General features: G+C 41.7%; 1 protein-coding gene across 4 annotated transcripts in view; it reads right to left on the bottom strand.

Annotated features, from left to right (window-relative positions):
* Positions 1 to 7,758: 7,758 nt before the first annotated feature.
* chd7 (chromodomain helicase DNA binding protein 7) overlaps positions 7,759 to 16,037 on the bottom strand; it is a 79,659-nt gene continuing 71,380 nt past the window's right edge. For 2 of the 4 annotated variants that reach the window (XM_015353639.2, XM_015353640.2), the window contains exons 33-38: positions 14,597 to 14,824; positions 13,538 to 13,978; positions 11,229 to 11,456; positions 10,804 to 10,944; positions 10,467 to 10,571; positions 7,759 to 10,285 (exon numbers count right to left, since the gene is read on the bottom strand). In XM_015353639.2, the coding sequence (XP_015209125.2) occupies positions 9,323 to 10,285; positions 10,467 to 10,571; positions 10,804 to 10,944; positions 11,229 to 11,456; positions 13,538 to 13,978; positions 14,597 to 14,824 (2,106 nt within the window). In that variant the 3' untranslated portion in view covers positions 7,759 to 9,322. The remainder of the gene's footprint in view (positions 10,286 to 10,466; positions 10,572 to 10,803; positions 10,945 to 11,228; positions 11,457 to 13,537; positions 13,979 to 14,596; positions 14,825 to 16,037) is intronic. The other 2 variants (XM_015353643.2, XM_015353642.2) reach the window with 2 other exon arrangements.

Below are 16,037 nucleotides of genomic sequence, written 5' to 3'. Positions count from 1 at the left end.
AAAAGAGTCAAGAGAGTTCAGATATTTTAATAGACCTTGAACTGTCAGAACCATTCATTGCAGACCATGAAAATGAGCTGTCAGGTATTTGTTTTCAAATGTCATTGACTAAAGCTACAAATTAGCCGTGTGAATGTATCCCGAAAGACACTGTCATGTTATCTTCCTGTACTGGTGAATGGTAACAATAATATGTCTTAATGACTTAAACAGGTCTTCTCAGCCCATATTGCTTCATGTGTTTAGTTCCATTTTTGTTCCTATCCACAAAAACTGGTCACTCTCACTAACAGTCCCTGCTTGACCAGATTTGTGCAGAGAGGTTCAGTGACCTACTTCCAGCGCCTTACCCAATGCCTAGCCTTTTAGAACTACACTGGCTCACATTCCACACGGGCTGTAAAATTGTGCCTCCAATGAAGAAGGTACAAAACTCAAAACCAAAAATTGTATCCAATTTGTAAGCTGCTTTGTGAAGGTTTCTGCTAGGGAGGGTGTCCAGCAGAATTAATGGCAGTGTGACGGGCAATCAGTATCTAATTCAGACAGAATTGGCAATAGCAATGGAGTCTTAATGTCACTGGTGGAAACATCTGAACAGGTCTGAAGAAAGCTGAAAATTAGAACAGTTCCTTGTTTCAGTGGAACATGTATCATTTCCAGTACACGATTTGTCCTTGGAAGGATATCGTGAGCCAGATTCTAACCTGGCAATCACAGTGCACAAGACGAAGAGACTACACCTCAGATGGGACATCAATCTATTGCAGGGCACACAACACATTCACTCGTACATGCATAAAGAAGGGGGGGGTACAATTTAACCATGGACTGTGGGATGAAACTTATAACTAGAGAAAACACAATGAACAGGTGGAGAGCACACAAACTCCATACAAAGACTGAACCCAGGAGCTGTATCTCATACCAACTGTATCACATGGAAATTTCAGTGAACCTGTAACACGAAAGACTATATAAGCAGGGAGTAAAACGAGGACCTTTCACTGAATCTTTTTCTATGTTTAGGGTTTCCAACCAGAATGAAATGTCTCAGAATGTTTAAAAACAATATAGCATCTTCACTGAAGTAAAAGGTGATTGAAAATAACTGAGTCTTAGTTACTTAGTTTGAGTCCAAATGTTTAAAGATAAACAGCATGCACTCAACAGAGCTTAAGAAATTAAGGTGAAATACATCTTGCAGCTTCTTAGTTTGAGAAGCCAGGATAGCCAGTATTAGCGTAAACAAGGTTCTAACCTGACTTTTGATTGTGGTTGGTCCCGAGTCTAGGGAAATAAGGGTGCACAGGATGAACATGACTTGACCTAGAAGTGGAAGAACAGAGATTAAACTTCTTTTTCGCACCAAACACAGCTCTGTGACACTCCCAATACATTCGTAAATTAAATCATGATAATTTTAACCTTTGAAGAAAAACATCAAATGAATTGTTCCACAATCCAACCCATTGATAAACCTGCTGGTTGAAACCACTGCTGTGCAATCAATGAGGGTAAACGTACATTTTAAATTTACTGCTAGTTAAGGTTTAGTTATTTGTCAAAGTGTGAAAGAAAACATCTTTGTTCCATGTTTGTAACAGTGCCTTATGTTCCACAGAAGACATAATGAAAGACCTTGAGAAAAGTTACACATATGAGTTGAGTTTGTTTAGTTTGGTTCAATAATTACTGTGATAAACTGAAACCCATACATTTTTTTTTAGAAACAAAATATTCAACAACCCATAACTGTGCATTTAGATGGTCACGTTATTTTTACTTTTGACTTTCTTCCAACAAAAAAATCTAACATTGCTAAAAATGTTCAATACTTCATAATTGCTGTAGTTTGCAAACACCTGCCAAAGCTGGAAATCAAAACCACAAGTCACATTTTGTGCTTGTGGAAATGTATTTGGAACAAAATAGCAGACGTTTTGCTCATTTTGAACTTTACTTTGGCCAGTAGCTTATAGATCTATAAAACTCATCCCCTTATTTCTTCGGGGTTACTACGGAATTAGGGTCAAAATTACAATCCACCAAGCATCTGCATCTGCCCAATGGCTTCCTCTCATTCATAACCTTTCACATGTGCTTATTATGTGTAGCTTGTTTCAGGCTTCCTCACTTCTTATCTTAGTTATGGTATTTGCTATTTGGTCCTAAATTGCCCATAAGTTCTTTAAATAGTCCAAACTCACTGAATTGCATTGTATTCAGATTATTCAGAACTGACAGGGTCCATCTTGAACCTGAGGCCTTTTATGTCAAGATCCTCTAAGGTTCTATTGCTGCTTTAGCACTGGAAAATGCTTTTTTAGGTTTTCCAGCCCCCACCGCAATATCATCTTCAGCTTTTGGCCCTGATTCTTTTGGTAGTTCCCTTACTCTGTCCAGTGTTTTCTCCACATTATTGCATTATTTAATCTAATACACCATTACCTCCAGCATACTTGGATGACATGAAGGAAATTTAGAGGACGGTACTCAGCAACGGCACAGAAATGAATACATCTGTTGGTAATTAAAACAAATCACGCACTTCCGTTTAGCTAATGCTCTTTAATCTATTAGCAATGTGCTAACGTTACAAAAACAGCTAACAGTAATGAAAATGTAATAATTTATTGATGTGTATAACAGATTTTTAAACAGTTATTATAAAAGTTATTCGTGGGTGGTTGGAGGTAATTAATAATTCAGAAATGCTTGCCTATTAGCATACTTACAAAACGAAGCTTAGTGCAAATAAGGATCCATCGCCAGTGTGAATAACACTAAGTTTAGGAAAATAAGGGCACACGTTCCTCGAGGACACTTTGTTATTAGAAGGAATAAATAAATGACAATGAGGAGGGTTGCCAACACAGCAGCTGGGACTACTCACATATCAGGATCATTCTATGACCCTTCAAGAGCTGAATGGACAGCGAGATTTTTGTAATAATAATAATTCCTAACACTTTATATAGTACTTTTCTAGACACTCTACTTAAAGCACTTTAACTGGGACTCCCCTCCACCACCACCAAACTGTAACCCCCACCTGGATGATGTGACGGCACCACATTACCAGCTATCAGTGGAGAGGAGAAGAGAGTGATGGAGCCAGTTCGGAGACGGGGATTTTTAGAAGGGCATGATTGGTAAAGGCCAGAGGGAAATTTGTCCAGGACGCCGGGGAAACACCCCTACTCTTTTCAAGAAATGCCCTGGGATTTTTAACGACCGCAGAGAGTCAGGACCTCAGTTTAACATTTCATCTGAAGGATGGTGCCTTTTTACAGTATAGTGTCCCCGTCACTTTACTTGGGCAATAGGACACACAGACTGCAGGGTGAGCACCCCTGCTGTCCCCACTAACACCTCTTCCAGCAGCAACCTTCGTTTTTCCCAGGAGGTCTCCCATCCAGGAACGAACTGACCAGGCTCACACCTGCTGAGCTTCAGTGGGCTGCCAGTTGTGAGTTGCAGGGTGACATGGCGGCTGGCACAGAAGTAGATGAGGACATGTTAGAGAAAAGACTAGAAACAAAAGAAGGCTGTTCATCCTATGTAGCTTGCTTGCTGCTGGATTAGTGACCCCAGGACTTCACCCAGCTGAAGCCAGGGTTTCAGAATTGACAAGATGGCCTGCTAGCTTGCTCCGAACCCTCACAACCTTAGGTGTAAAAAGAGTTCTTCCTCTTCCCGGCTTCAAAAGCACTTCCCCTTCGTTTGCATTTGTGTCCCCTGAATTGCTTTTCACCCTGCTGATTCTGAAGAAGTTCATTGTGTTGACTTTGTCAGTGCCTTTGAAGATGTGCATACTTGAATCAGGTCTCTGTGTAGTCTTCTCTTTTCAAGACTAAAAAGATTCCATTCTTTCAGCTTGTCAGTGTTGGATGTCACTTTTATATGTCGTGGTGACCTACACTGTCATCATGCATATCATTTTAAATTTTACAATTTTAACTACATATCCCAAGACTGGTTCAGTATGCATTTAGTATTGCTTTACTACACTGTCTAGCAAAATATAAATTATGCATTAACACCTAAATCTTTTAAGCTTGAAAGACTTACTGTCAGTGTTAAAGCATCATTTACATTTGCTGGAGTTTCCCATTTTACATTTAACTTTTACTACCTGAAAGCAACACCTGACACTTGGCTACATTAAATCAGTCGTTTGCCCAGCGCTGAGTCTTTTTGAATTTCTTTTGCAGTTTGCTGGCCTTTAAATTACTGCATCTACAAACCTGACAAGTTTACTAATTATACCAAAATCGAAATCATCCCATTATGGAGATGTTGTCCTAACACAGGTTCCTTTATTTACCCCACCCCTATTAGAACACCCTTATCCGTTTTCTATCCGTTGACCATTTCTCAGATCATATGTATTTCTTGAATGCATCCTCCCTGCAATTTTTACAATTAAGCTTGTACATTGAACTTTCTGAAAGCTGAAACATAACACATCAAATACTGTTCGTGGCTGCTACCGACATTGCTTGTCCAAAGAATCTCAATGTTAAAAACCCTATCTTTTCTAAACTCCCATTCACCATTCCTCTAGAAAACTACTTCCACACCAGTGGTCTTCGAGAAAGTGCTTATTAGTTTTATTTTGGTAACTGCCTGCTTTGGTTGACAATGTTGAGACACTTACAGAGGTGTCTGCAGTTTCCAGGAATCAACTGTTTCCAGGTCCTGTGATGGAGTCAGCCTGGTAGGTTGCAATTTTAGATGGTGTGTTTGGGATAGACTAGTGCATTTACCTCTTCTTGCCTAGTAGCAGCTCCTGTCTTCTTGCATAGTTGCTCTGATGCACTGAAATGCAGACCTCCATGAAGGTGGGACTCTTTAGTTCCTCAGTCATGGTTATTCTCTCAGGAGTCATAGCTCCACCCACATGTTAATCCACTGCAGGAACTGGACTTTGTGGCAGTTTTAACAGATGAAGTCGATCTGTTGGGATCCATCCAGGTTAAGAGATATATTGCACAAGCCATAAATCACAGCTTTAAGAACCATGTTAAGGCAGAGGTTTTAAAGGATTTATGAACTAAAAAAATGTAGAGTGAGTTTTTGTTCCCCACAGCTAATGAAATCAACGCTGTCTACAACTGATATCTACCACCATCATCACTGCCAGCATTTCGGAAATGGTCATCAGGTTCTTTTTACTTGCACACAAAGGCCCTACGCACTAAAATGCAACAGGACAACTTCACCAGTTTTAGTCCCTTTGGAAAAAGGGTAAATCAGACACTGCAATTGTTTTTTTCTCCATAGTAACATTTCTTGTCACATATCCTCAAGCTAGTCCCTGAAAGTATTGTGGAAAAAACCCTCTGGGGCTCTGCTCTGAAACGCATTTCTCCATGGTTTCCTCTTGTGTCCTTGTGTCCAAAGGATTGACTTTGCCCAGTTTAAAAAAAAGCAACGGCAGTGCTTGCTTCTCAATCCACGGAACAAATCCTGGATTATGCTCACTGATTCTACAGTGACCTCTAAGTTTTTTTTTTTTTATGGACTGGCAGCTGGAGATACTTGCACAGCAGAGGATCAAAAGAAGTGGGCTTCAGACTCCAGCCTGGGCTTATCTTAAACAGACAGGCACCTAGCACCCGGTACAGGTGGTTTTATCGATTCAGCCATACCCAGTGCATCAGCGACATGCTTGCAAACCAAGTACAGCTTCTGCTTTTGTTTTAAATGGCAAGGGTAAGTCAATGCAAAACCTCACTAGAAAGGAAAGGAGCTTACAGAGTGTTCACATGCATGGGACAAAGAGCAGGTGTCACGCTATACTGGACAGAGGAAAGCCAAGAGCACCCCACAGAAACCAGAATTTCTTGGAACACTGTTTTGTACCCATTATACATGTTCACACGTGTTCATCAAAATGGCAAAATGAAAGAAAACGAACACCCAATCATTTTAAAGATCCAAGTGCAAGCTGAAGTGCAGACTGCAGATGGGACTCAGTGGCAGTCTGATATGAATTTGGAACAGAATGAAATGAGGTTTTCATTTTGGATTCTCTCTACAGATGGAAACGTAGCATTGGTCATCACTGCCATCAGACCGGCCAGCCTGCTCTGGGGAAACTTCCAGGCCATTTAAGCTGTACAGCTGCTAATTTGTAAGACAATAGCCAGCGCAGCAGGCGGTTAAAAATGCAAAAGACCTGAAATGCTTTTCATGTAAATCAAACACCACAAGAGCAAACGCACAGGGGAGCACAGCCAAAAAACGTGGATGCTCTAGCAAAAACAAATGCCTTTTTTTTACAGAATAATAGGTGTGAGTGGACAAGAAAAGCCTTTCGTAAGGCTCATCAGTTGTAAAGGATTATTTTTCCCATCGATTCATAGAATTGGCTTCACAACCCATTTCTAAAAAACGCACTTGCGAGTGAGGGAAGTGTCTGCTCTGGGGTTTGGCCCAGTCTCCTCGGTGTGAAAACAATGGGAAACACTATCAGATCTGTATTCCTTCAACTACAGACGAATGCCAATGAAAATGTCAGATTAGTGGAGAGCTCCCAGGCATTAAGTTCTATGGATCACCTTTAATTTTTCTAAGGACTGGGAACATATAATTATTGATCACTTACAGTCACTTTAGTTTAAGACACCGTTATGATACACTAAACAAATTAATGTTATCAATGTAATAAAGCTATCCTAAACCCTAGGAGTTTAGGATAGTTTAGGACCCAGTGGTTAAGATTCTAATACACAGACTACAGGAAACAGTTATCACATTTGTCTATTAAATCTTATTTTAAAACCATTTGTAAATGGCTTTTGCAACCTCTATTATAAAAGCTACCCAATTAATAAAGTAATTGTTAAATTATGGAAACTTGTCATTGAGAAATGAGTATTCAGATGTCTTTGGATTAATTTTAAAAAATGTTAACTGATAAATCTTTTTAATTTAGAACATGATTTGTGTACCAAAAACATACGAGCTGAAGGTATACGAGATGTCAATAAGCAGGACAGCAACAATGATGAGGTTTTGGAGGAGCATTTTGGAGCGTGGGTATCCAGCTGCTGTCCTGAAGGACCTCCTTCTGCACTGTTTCATTCCAAGTGAACTCAGTCTAACAATTTTAAAATTGTACAACTGGAGCAGTTTAACAGTTTCTTTGTTTCTCTTAAGGTGTTGCCCATTAAAAGGGGCTCAAAAACCCGCTGTACTGCACTTGAGAGTGCAACTCCCATTCCCGACATTCACTTCTCAAACGTGAGGCAACCTAGGTTGCCCAACTCTAATAACATGCCGGGAGACAGATCTCATTTGATCAAGTATCCTTTTCCAACTACCACAAAAATAGCACACTATAAAGCCAATAAATGTGCCATACAAATAGGGCCATAGAGAATGACTAAATGCGTGTGGATAGGAAACAAATTTCTAGATAGCAGTAGGCATCTTCAAGTTTACTATAGCAAAGCACTGCTTATCCTTTGCTGGATACCAGTTGTGGCACCTATATCCGGTACATGCATATGTCACCAAGTGATGCAGCTTATTTATTATTTCAGACTGTACAGCTGAAATAAACAGTACACTTTCAGAAACATTTAAACCTCATAAGAGGGGACAGGACAACTGGCGTTCACAGGGTCAAGGCAAAAACCCACCAACACGAACCCTCCACTCGTGTATCAGTGGGTCTACACTTTACAGTTGGCAGGTAGGTCACTCACAGCTTTACACTAGCAAATTCAAGCAATTTCTAAAAACTCCGGTAGAATTTGTCAACTTTATTTGCATTCTGAATCAAAAACAAACGTTTAAAAAATGCCCCCCAAAAGGAATGCAAGGAACCCTGTTCGCTGCAAGATAAGGTAAATACAAAAGTTTTATTCACGGAAAAGGACTGGTGTTTTCAAGAATCCAAAGTTAAAATTAATTTCAGAGTTGAAATAAGCCAAAAACAATTCTGTTTTAGATCTTCAGGTTCAAGAAGCTATGTAGACAAAATACAACTGGCAGGAGGAATTCCAGTAAAACCGTTTGTGACATGCTGCTTGAAACAGTACAATGTTTCATCACCAAAGTATCAAAAGCATTTGCTGCAGTTTTCCTCTTTTACTGAAAGCAGCTATACAAATCTTACAAGCAACTGAACACTAATATAGAAAATAAATCCAAAAAATCTCAAGTCAGTAAAAATCCACTGTGGACCAGTTCAAAGTCGTATTAGCCATTTACAAACTCTCTCAGCAAGATGAGACTGTCGAGCATGTTTCTAAGAAACCTACATGAAAGACCACAAACATTCTGATTTGGTTTCCTAGACGAATATCGTGAGTCACTTTTATTAAAAGCATCATTACTACAGTTGGCAGCAATTTACATCTTATCATACATGATAGTTTCCAAAAATAAAAAAAGACATCACAAAAAGAAGAAAAAAAACAAAACAAAAACAAACATTTACAAAGTCATGTCTGTAAACTTCAAGGCTAGTTAGAATTGAGGTAATGCTGTTCAGCTTTGTGGCTAAAGTAACAAAAGTCCTTTCATTAGAGAAATGTACCTGATTTTTCTTAGTTTATACCAGTGCATTAACAAGAATATCACGAGACAAATTGACTGTAGTTTTTTTTATCTTGTGGTCACCCTCCTGGTGTGTTATTCTGAGAATAATCTAACATTCAACAGCTGCCTTAGTTATTGCTGTCTCTTCAGGCTGAGACGTTCACACCTCTGTTCAGATTGTCAGTGTGTGAAACTCAGAACACAGTCTGTAGGCATGATATGTATGAAATTCATCCTGATCTTCACAGCAAAACAAACAGTACAAAATAAAAAGTTAAATATACATCTTCATTTAATCCTTTTCAGCAGCAGATACTAATGCCGTTAACCTTTATGCCACTGGATTTAAAAAAATTGCTGCTCATCAACATAATACCAATGGTAGGGAAAGAAAACAAAAAAAAAAAGCAGCAGAGCATTATTTAAACAAGTCAGTCCTAAAAGATTTCAGATAAAGTTCAGAAATTTCTTAACTCTCCTAGGATAATAAATAATGCACTGCACAATACTTAAGGACCAAGAAACACCTTTATAACATCTGTGTAACATGACTCTTTTTGTTTGTTTTTTGTTTTTGCTACACTATGTTACAGAGAGCTTTCCCCCCCCATTTTGTCTTGCCTTTGAAAATGGAGGGGAAAAAAAGCCAAAATCTAAATGTTTGGATATTTAATTGGCATGTAAACAGTAGGACTAACCAATTGTCAAAAAGTTTAAAACACTTCTTGAAACCGAAAGGCAGGGTGGGGGCGTGGAGACGTTTCTAATCATCGTTCTCATTCTCCTCTCCGTCCTCCCCGCCGTCGAGGGAATCCAGCTCCTCTGCGGGCCCCACCTCATCCTCCAGGACCGAGGAGTCGGCTGTCTTGTTCTGGCTCTCATCCGTGTCGCTGTCCTCCATGGTATTGTCGCCGTCCTCTGCCTTGGCGTCCGGCGCGGGCTCCTTGCCGGCTTCCTTCTCCTCCCCCGCCGCCCCGCCGCTGGCGCCCGCCATGGCGTTCTGCAGTCCCGCCAGAGTGGCCTGGGAGAACCCCGGCAAGGTGAGCCCCCCCAGGCTGGGGGGCAGGAACATGGAGGGGTAGAAGAGGCCTGGCGCCATGGTGGACAGCAGGAAGGGGTTGAAAGCCAGGGGGCCTGTGGACATGCCGGCAGCGGCCGCCGCCGCCGCCGCGGCACTGGCCGCGCTCGCCGACCCCTCTCCTTCGCCGGAGGCCTCGGCCTTCTCCGACTCCTTCTCGTCGCCCTCTTCGTCGTTGTTCTCTTCCGGTTTGGGCGCCGCCCCTTCCTCAGGCTCGCCCTGCCCCGCGGCGGAGGGGCTGCCAGAAGCCGCGGCCGCGGCGGCCGCCAGGTTATTATTGAAGAGGCCCCCCAGGCCGAACATGTTGGGCAGCCCCGCCATGCCAGGCAGCATCAGGGGCAGCATGGCAGACGTGTGCTTGGCGTCACCTCCGGCTCCGGTAGCCAAACCTGGAGGAAAACCCATAAGTCCCGCCAGCTGCAGGCTCTGCAGGTTCTGAAGGTTCTGCAGGCTGGTGAGGTCCATGCCAGCGAACAGGCTGTTCATTAGTAAAGGGTTGATGCCTGAAGAGGAGGCCGCAGCTGCAGCGGCCTGGGCCGCAGCCTTGGCGATCTCGCTCTTTGGTCTCCTCCCTCTGCGGCCCGGCCCTTCCTCTCGCACCACTGGTCCGGTAAGAAGGCGATCATACATGGACTCTGGAAGGAAGCCCTGAGAAGACAAAGAAGCCATTGGCCAAAATGTTATCTATGGCCAGATTGTGAACTGTGGGGAGCTGGCACAGCACACTTTAGTCGACATGTTGTACCATTTAGACAGCAGCTCACAATCTAACACTGAAAAGAAGGGGGAAAAAAACCTCTACATGACGAGGTTGCGACAGATTACCCACCGATTGCTTTACTATTTCGGTCCAGTCAGGAGCAATTGCAAATTCTGGATTTTCTTCGAGCCACCTTGGTAAATCCTTCATGGGTGGGGCCATAGCTCCTCCCATCTACAAAACAGACAAACAATTCAATGTATATGTGCACCGTACCAGCATGATTTTCATTCACTAGTAGAAACCAAATACTTTTAAATTACAGCGGGTCACAAGTACACATTAAAGCACTCACTACTACAAAATGTTTTTTTTTACTGAAATAATAAAATTAATTTCGAGTTAAGTCTTTTCAGACTGTGTACCTCAAAATAAGCATGGCCAATTTAGAGTAACCCACCATTACCTTTTTTCCATTTCTTCTGTTTACTACAGGCACCCTCTCCTCTCCCGTCAAGGTGTTGATGTCAATTTTATTGGGGTTGCGACACCGGTGCCTCTTCTGTTTCGGTTTCTGGAACGGCGACAGAAGCAAGTCCTCATTCTTCTGAGAAGAAAAAAAACTTTTAGTGAAAACATTTACACAACGTTTAACTAATGAAATGTTATAAAGATTGAGGTTAAATGATGTTAGGTTAGTTGTTTTTTTTTACAGTGCTGATGGATTTCGAGGAGTCTGAAGACTTCAGTGTTCATGACAGGAATACTGAAATACTGAAATCTTCCTTCACAGGCAATTCCTCCCCTTTCCCCTTAGGTACCATGAAATATTCAACAGGCGAGAAAATAGCATCTATTGACAGATTGACAAACTGCATCAAGGATACGTACTGGTACATAACTTGGCATGTCAACAGTGTAAGCAGGGTGCTGCTTAAGCCATTCAATTAAGTCCTTATTTGTAGGGGCTTCGTCTCCCACCAGCCTGCTCCCATCTTCCAGGTTAATGACAGGGATGCGAGCATTTGGGTCCAGCTGGCCAGGGGATGGAATGTTTCTCTGTGGTTGTTGTGGGACCTGCACTCTGTCCTCAAAAGCTTTGGTCACTTCTGCATCCTCCTAGGGACAAATGGGAGACCCTTCAGTCGCCAAACAAATACAAATCGAAAAAACTGTTTGCTATTAACTGTTCTTTTCTGCTTCGACATCACTGTCTTCATTAATACCTGTGCCGAGTTAATCCTCCATTAGTGATCACCCTGGTCACCCCATTTTGCTAATCCTATTCAGACCCATCCTTTCTTTACAATCCTCTTTTCTCCTAAAACCTTCCTAAACCTAATTTAAGACAGCCCCACCTCCTTTTTCCCCTTTACAAGTACCTTCTGAAGGTCTTCAATGCCACACTACTACTTAAACAATCTTATTTCTTATTTCAGTGTCATATTTCAGTGACAAACTTGAGAAGATTTAGTCGGTAAGCCAAAGAAGTTTTACAACTTACTGCTGTAAAAAAAAAAAGACCCGCAAACATTCAGGGGTAGGTCTTTTAAACAATAAACTGAAATAAAAGGCGCTAAAAAGGTGCTTTTGTAAACACCTTCCCATTTAAATAGATGCATTCCTTACAGTGTCAGCTACAGTTCACAATCTGCATGTGCTCTATTGAAAAGGGAAACCTTTCCCACTGGCCCGTGAAAAAAACAGCTGAAACTCGCACGCTGGTCAGCATTTAAATGGAAATTTTAGAGCCTTGTGACACTGGCACACCTTCACCGAACCGAGCTCGCCCAGCACACCTGGACTTTCCCCCTGCTCGGGCGCAGGCCGCGCCGGGGACGGGCCCCCGCACGGCGTGATATCGCATCGACTGAGAATGGATCTCGAGGTCCTGTTTTGTTTTATTTTCCCTTTCTTCTTCCACACACTGATGAATGCAAATGAAAAGGAGCTCTCTGAATACGAAAAGCGAAGTCAGGACATCCTAAAGCATTTGATGTAGAAAACACTTAACATGGCCATGCTCAAAATACAAAGCAGTCAATGGAAGGCCAGGACCACCCCCTGTACTAATAGGCTTATGCCACTATATTAATCAGTGATTTCAGAAATATACAGTATTAGAATTACAGTATATAGAATACTTCTATAAAGTGCTTAACATAGGTTGGTGTATATAAATAGTGGTTTTGTATTACAAGTGTGAAAGTGGCAGTATATGTAATTGTATTTTTCTCAGTGACTTTTGCATTTTAGTACATTAAGCATTTGGTATCTCTAACTTTACATTAAGCAGTGTATTCACAAAAGTTAATTGTAAATTACAGTTTATCTATCGATATTGTAAATATTCACCATTCCTGAACAATCCACAAATGTTTTTCTAATATGAACAGTGGTTTAGGTCTTAGCAGTTTTAATGCATACATTTTACTGCTTTATATTAGCTTATTGCAAGCTATACAAAACATTTGTTTTAGGAAGTTGTGAAGAAAGGTACCACCAAGAGTACAAGACGGAGCATATATGAGAGCTCAAAAGATATCAGCTAAGGTTCTGTACTTTTCAAAGTTTCCTTTTGATGCAGTTTTTTCTGAAACTACTAAACGCAAACATTTACAACTTTTTAGATAGCCGCCTCATTGGGATCACTGTGGCAATTCATCGAAAATTCAACAAAGATTCATAAATGCTGAATCCCGACATCTCTCGTGTAACAATGAAAGTTCACTATTTCAATAGTACTGTGTTCAGTACTTGTAGCCAAAACTGTGTGGGGGTGCTAAGGATCAATAGGGCAATAAGGCCACATGAAATCAACACTTCTTGTTCAATATGCTTTGGTGGGTCTCGTAAGTAAAAGCACTATTACACAGAAGTTTAAATGTAACATAAAAACTTATTTCCACGAGTTCCTATGAACCCCATATCCTGCCACAAATCCCCTTTCAGATAGCTCTTTTTCATGTATTCTTAGATGGACCTCAGACGGACAGCTTAAACCCTGCTTCTAGCACTGCTCGGCTGCAGGCCAGTACCAGATAGCCGGCGAGGCTCTCTCACAGCTTGGCACCAGCTCGGCTCAACAAAACGGCCATTGTGAACCGAGCTGTACCATGAGGGCTCAGCTCGGGTGTGTCAGTGTGACAAGGCCATTAGGGACGCAGATGGATAGAATAAAAACATGATAGAGAACGCACAGCACTTAGCGATGCCCTCTTGTTGCTCATGAAAAGCAAATCCAGCCCCTCCACATTTTTCCTTCTGCCTCTCCTCCTCTTCATGGGAATCTCTCCTTCCAGAAAGGAGCCATTCATTAGTTGTCTGGTGGGTGTTCCTGAAAGGCCAGCTTGCAGCAACTCCATCTGAGTTTTAAAGGCATCAGCTGTTGGGGTGGAGGCATTGGGCAAAAGAAACTTGGAAGCAACAGAAGAGATATTTGAGGTAGAACTGGTTGCCTCTCGCAAGGCTTTCGATAAGTCCACAGCTTTGTCGGGGCTGTCAGAGCCCACATGGGATTCCCTCAGCTGGGCCACCATCTCCATGAGGTTCTTCCGTTTAGCAGCCCTCTCTGCCTCAATTTCAATCTTCCTCCTCCTGCGGCGCCGCTGACGGGGAACAGTCATGCTCAGCACCTCTTCCTGTGAGAACAGAGGACCACTTTTTATTGATAAAACCGGTGATAAGTCCAAGGGTACCCACAGAAAATGGAATAGTGTACTATTTTCGTACGGAGGGAGAAATCTCTGTTTTGTTCTCCCCCTTGTATTGCCAGTCTGAAGGTGAGTTTCGTAATGATTGAATATTGCCATGGAATTGAAAACTTGACTTTTTACCCGTTTAATACACTATTAAAGTGCCTACTGTGAAAGTTTCAATTTTAGTTTCTGGCCCAATCATTAACTGTCAAGTATGATCAAGATTTTACCAGGGCTCCATTGCTGCAACAGACTTTGCAGTAATAGAAGGTCACTCCAAGCTCAACAGCAATCTAAACCAGGGCGCTGCATAAAAAAATGTGCGCATTACTGCAAGAGACACTGCTCTGAAGTATGGCTTTGTTCATGAGACATTAAATAATTGTGCATTCTGTCCTTCCTACAATGTATAAAATAAATGGCAGACACTGAAGGCTGAACATCTGACATTTTAAAACCGACATGAATACAGGCAGAAACACAGAAGACATTCAGATGTGAGCATTCCATGACACATGCTCACAAAGGGCATGTGAAGCAGCCACAGAGACGGTCGCTTGCCTTGGAGATCTGAGGGGAGAGGGTGATGTCCTCACTGCCACTATAATTGGCCTGGCCCACCATAGAGAGCTCAGCAAAACTCCTCCTCGGCAGGGGGCTGTCCAGGGTGGAGGGGGTGTATCCAGGCAGCAGGCCAGGGAAGTCGAACAGCTGACGCCTGTTCACAGGCCACTTCCCCTTCAACACCGCTTCACAAATGTTGTCCAGGCGATTGATCATCACTCTGTCCTACACAGCAAAGAAGTAAAAAAAAAAATGAAGAGGAAATGCACTAACGAGCGGGATATCTGGTAAAAAAGAATGCAGGGCAAGGTTTCTTCCCTGACACCAGGCTAACTAGACACCCATAGGACACTTCTGTTTTGCCTTTGTTAAAAAAAAAAGTCTACCATTGGATATCTGTCCTTGCAGATTTTACCTTGCCTCCATAAAAGATAGAGCAGGGGTTAAACTGACCTACCCCCAAGGCTCTCAACACGTCAAAGAGCTGAAGGACAGAACAAGGAGATTCTTTCCATTTCTCAGCGTTTAATGATCAGACCCAACATCCTATCGATTCAGGCACCGCAGCATGCTGTAACTAGGTTAAACTTTCAAAAAGGGCCTTATTTCTATTACTCCCAAGCACACTGTCCCTGTACATTCAATAAATTGTATTTAAAGGACACCTAAAAATTTAATTTTCCGTTCTGCAATCTTTAAATGAATGTAGTCTGACATTAAGAACAGAAGCAAGCAGAGCATAAGCCATCTATTTACAGAAGTAACCAAAACATTTGACAGCATTATCAAACTCCAGCTGCCAGACCCTCGCCAACAACTTAAGCATTTAAGGAGGAACCGACTTAATATAAACACCCATTAAAAATGTAAAAGCTAAAAATATTTTGGTGAATTTCAGTTCAAGAGCCAAGATACTATACTAGTAATTTTTAAAGGTGTCCAGCACAAAAGCTTAATACACCATCAATTCTAAACTGAAACTTAATGCTAAACACATTCTCTTGTCCAGCAGAGTAATGGCATTACCGGTGGTATATTTGTTTTGAGACCCTTATTAAACAATTCATAATTTGATTATTCAAATGGGTAAAGCGTGGCTTTTAATAGGGCACCATGCTGAAAATGTCTCCTTCTGAACACATTAAGCATAGGTACGGACTAAACATTTTCATTCATCAATTGTTCCGTATTAACACCTCTCCATAGTGTAAACACTCCCTAATAATGAACCCACTTATAAACTAGTATATTAGCTCCACAGAGCACCTCGTTTGAGATGTGTACTATAGGCACTTTGTTTCCAGCAATTAGAATCCGATTATCAAGTAGGAGGCCCTAGCTGTTGATAGTGTTCCTAAGGGAATTAAAAAAATAAAAGCCTTACAATGCAATATGTATTCTGAAATCGCACCCTTCTCTGTACCTGCACACACGTGGC

This window comes from Lepisosteus oculatus, chromosome 6, assembly GCF_040954835.1.
Source record: "Lepisosteus oculatus isolate fLepOcu1 chromosome 6, fLepOcu1.hap2, whole genome shotgun sequence".
NCBI classification, from domain to species: domain Eukaryota; kingdom Metazoa; phylum Chordata; class Actinopteri; order Semionotiformes; family Lepisosteidae; genus Lepisosteus; species Lepisosteus oculatus.
This window is presented reverse-complemented; position numbering and strand designations above follow the sequence as displayed.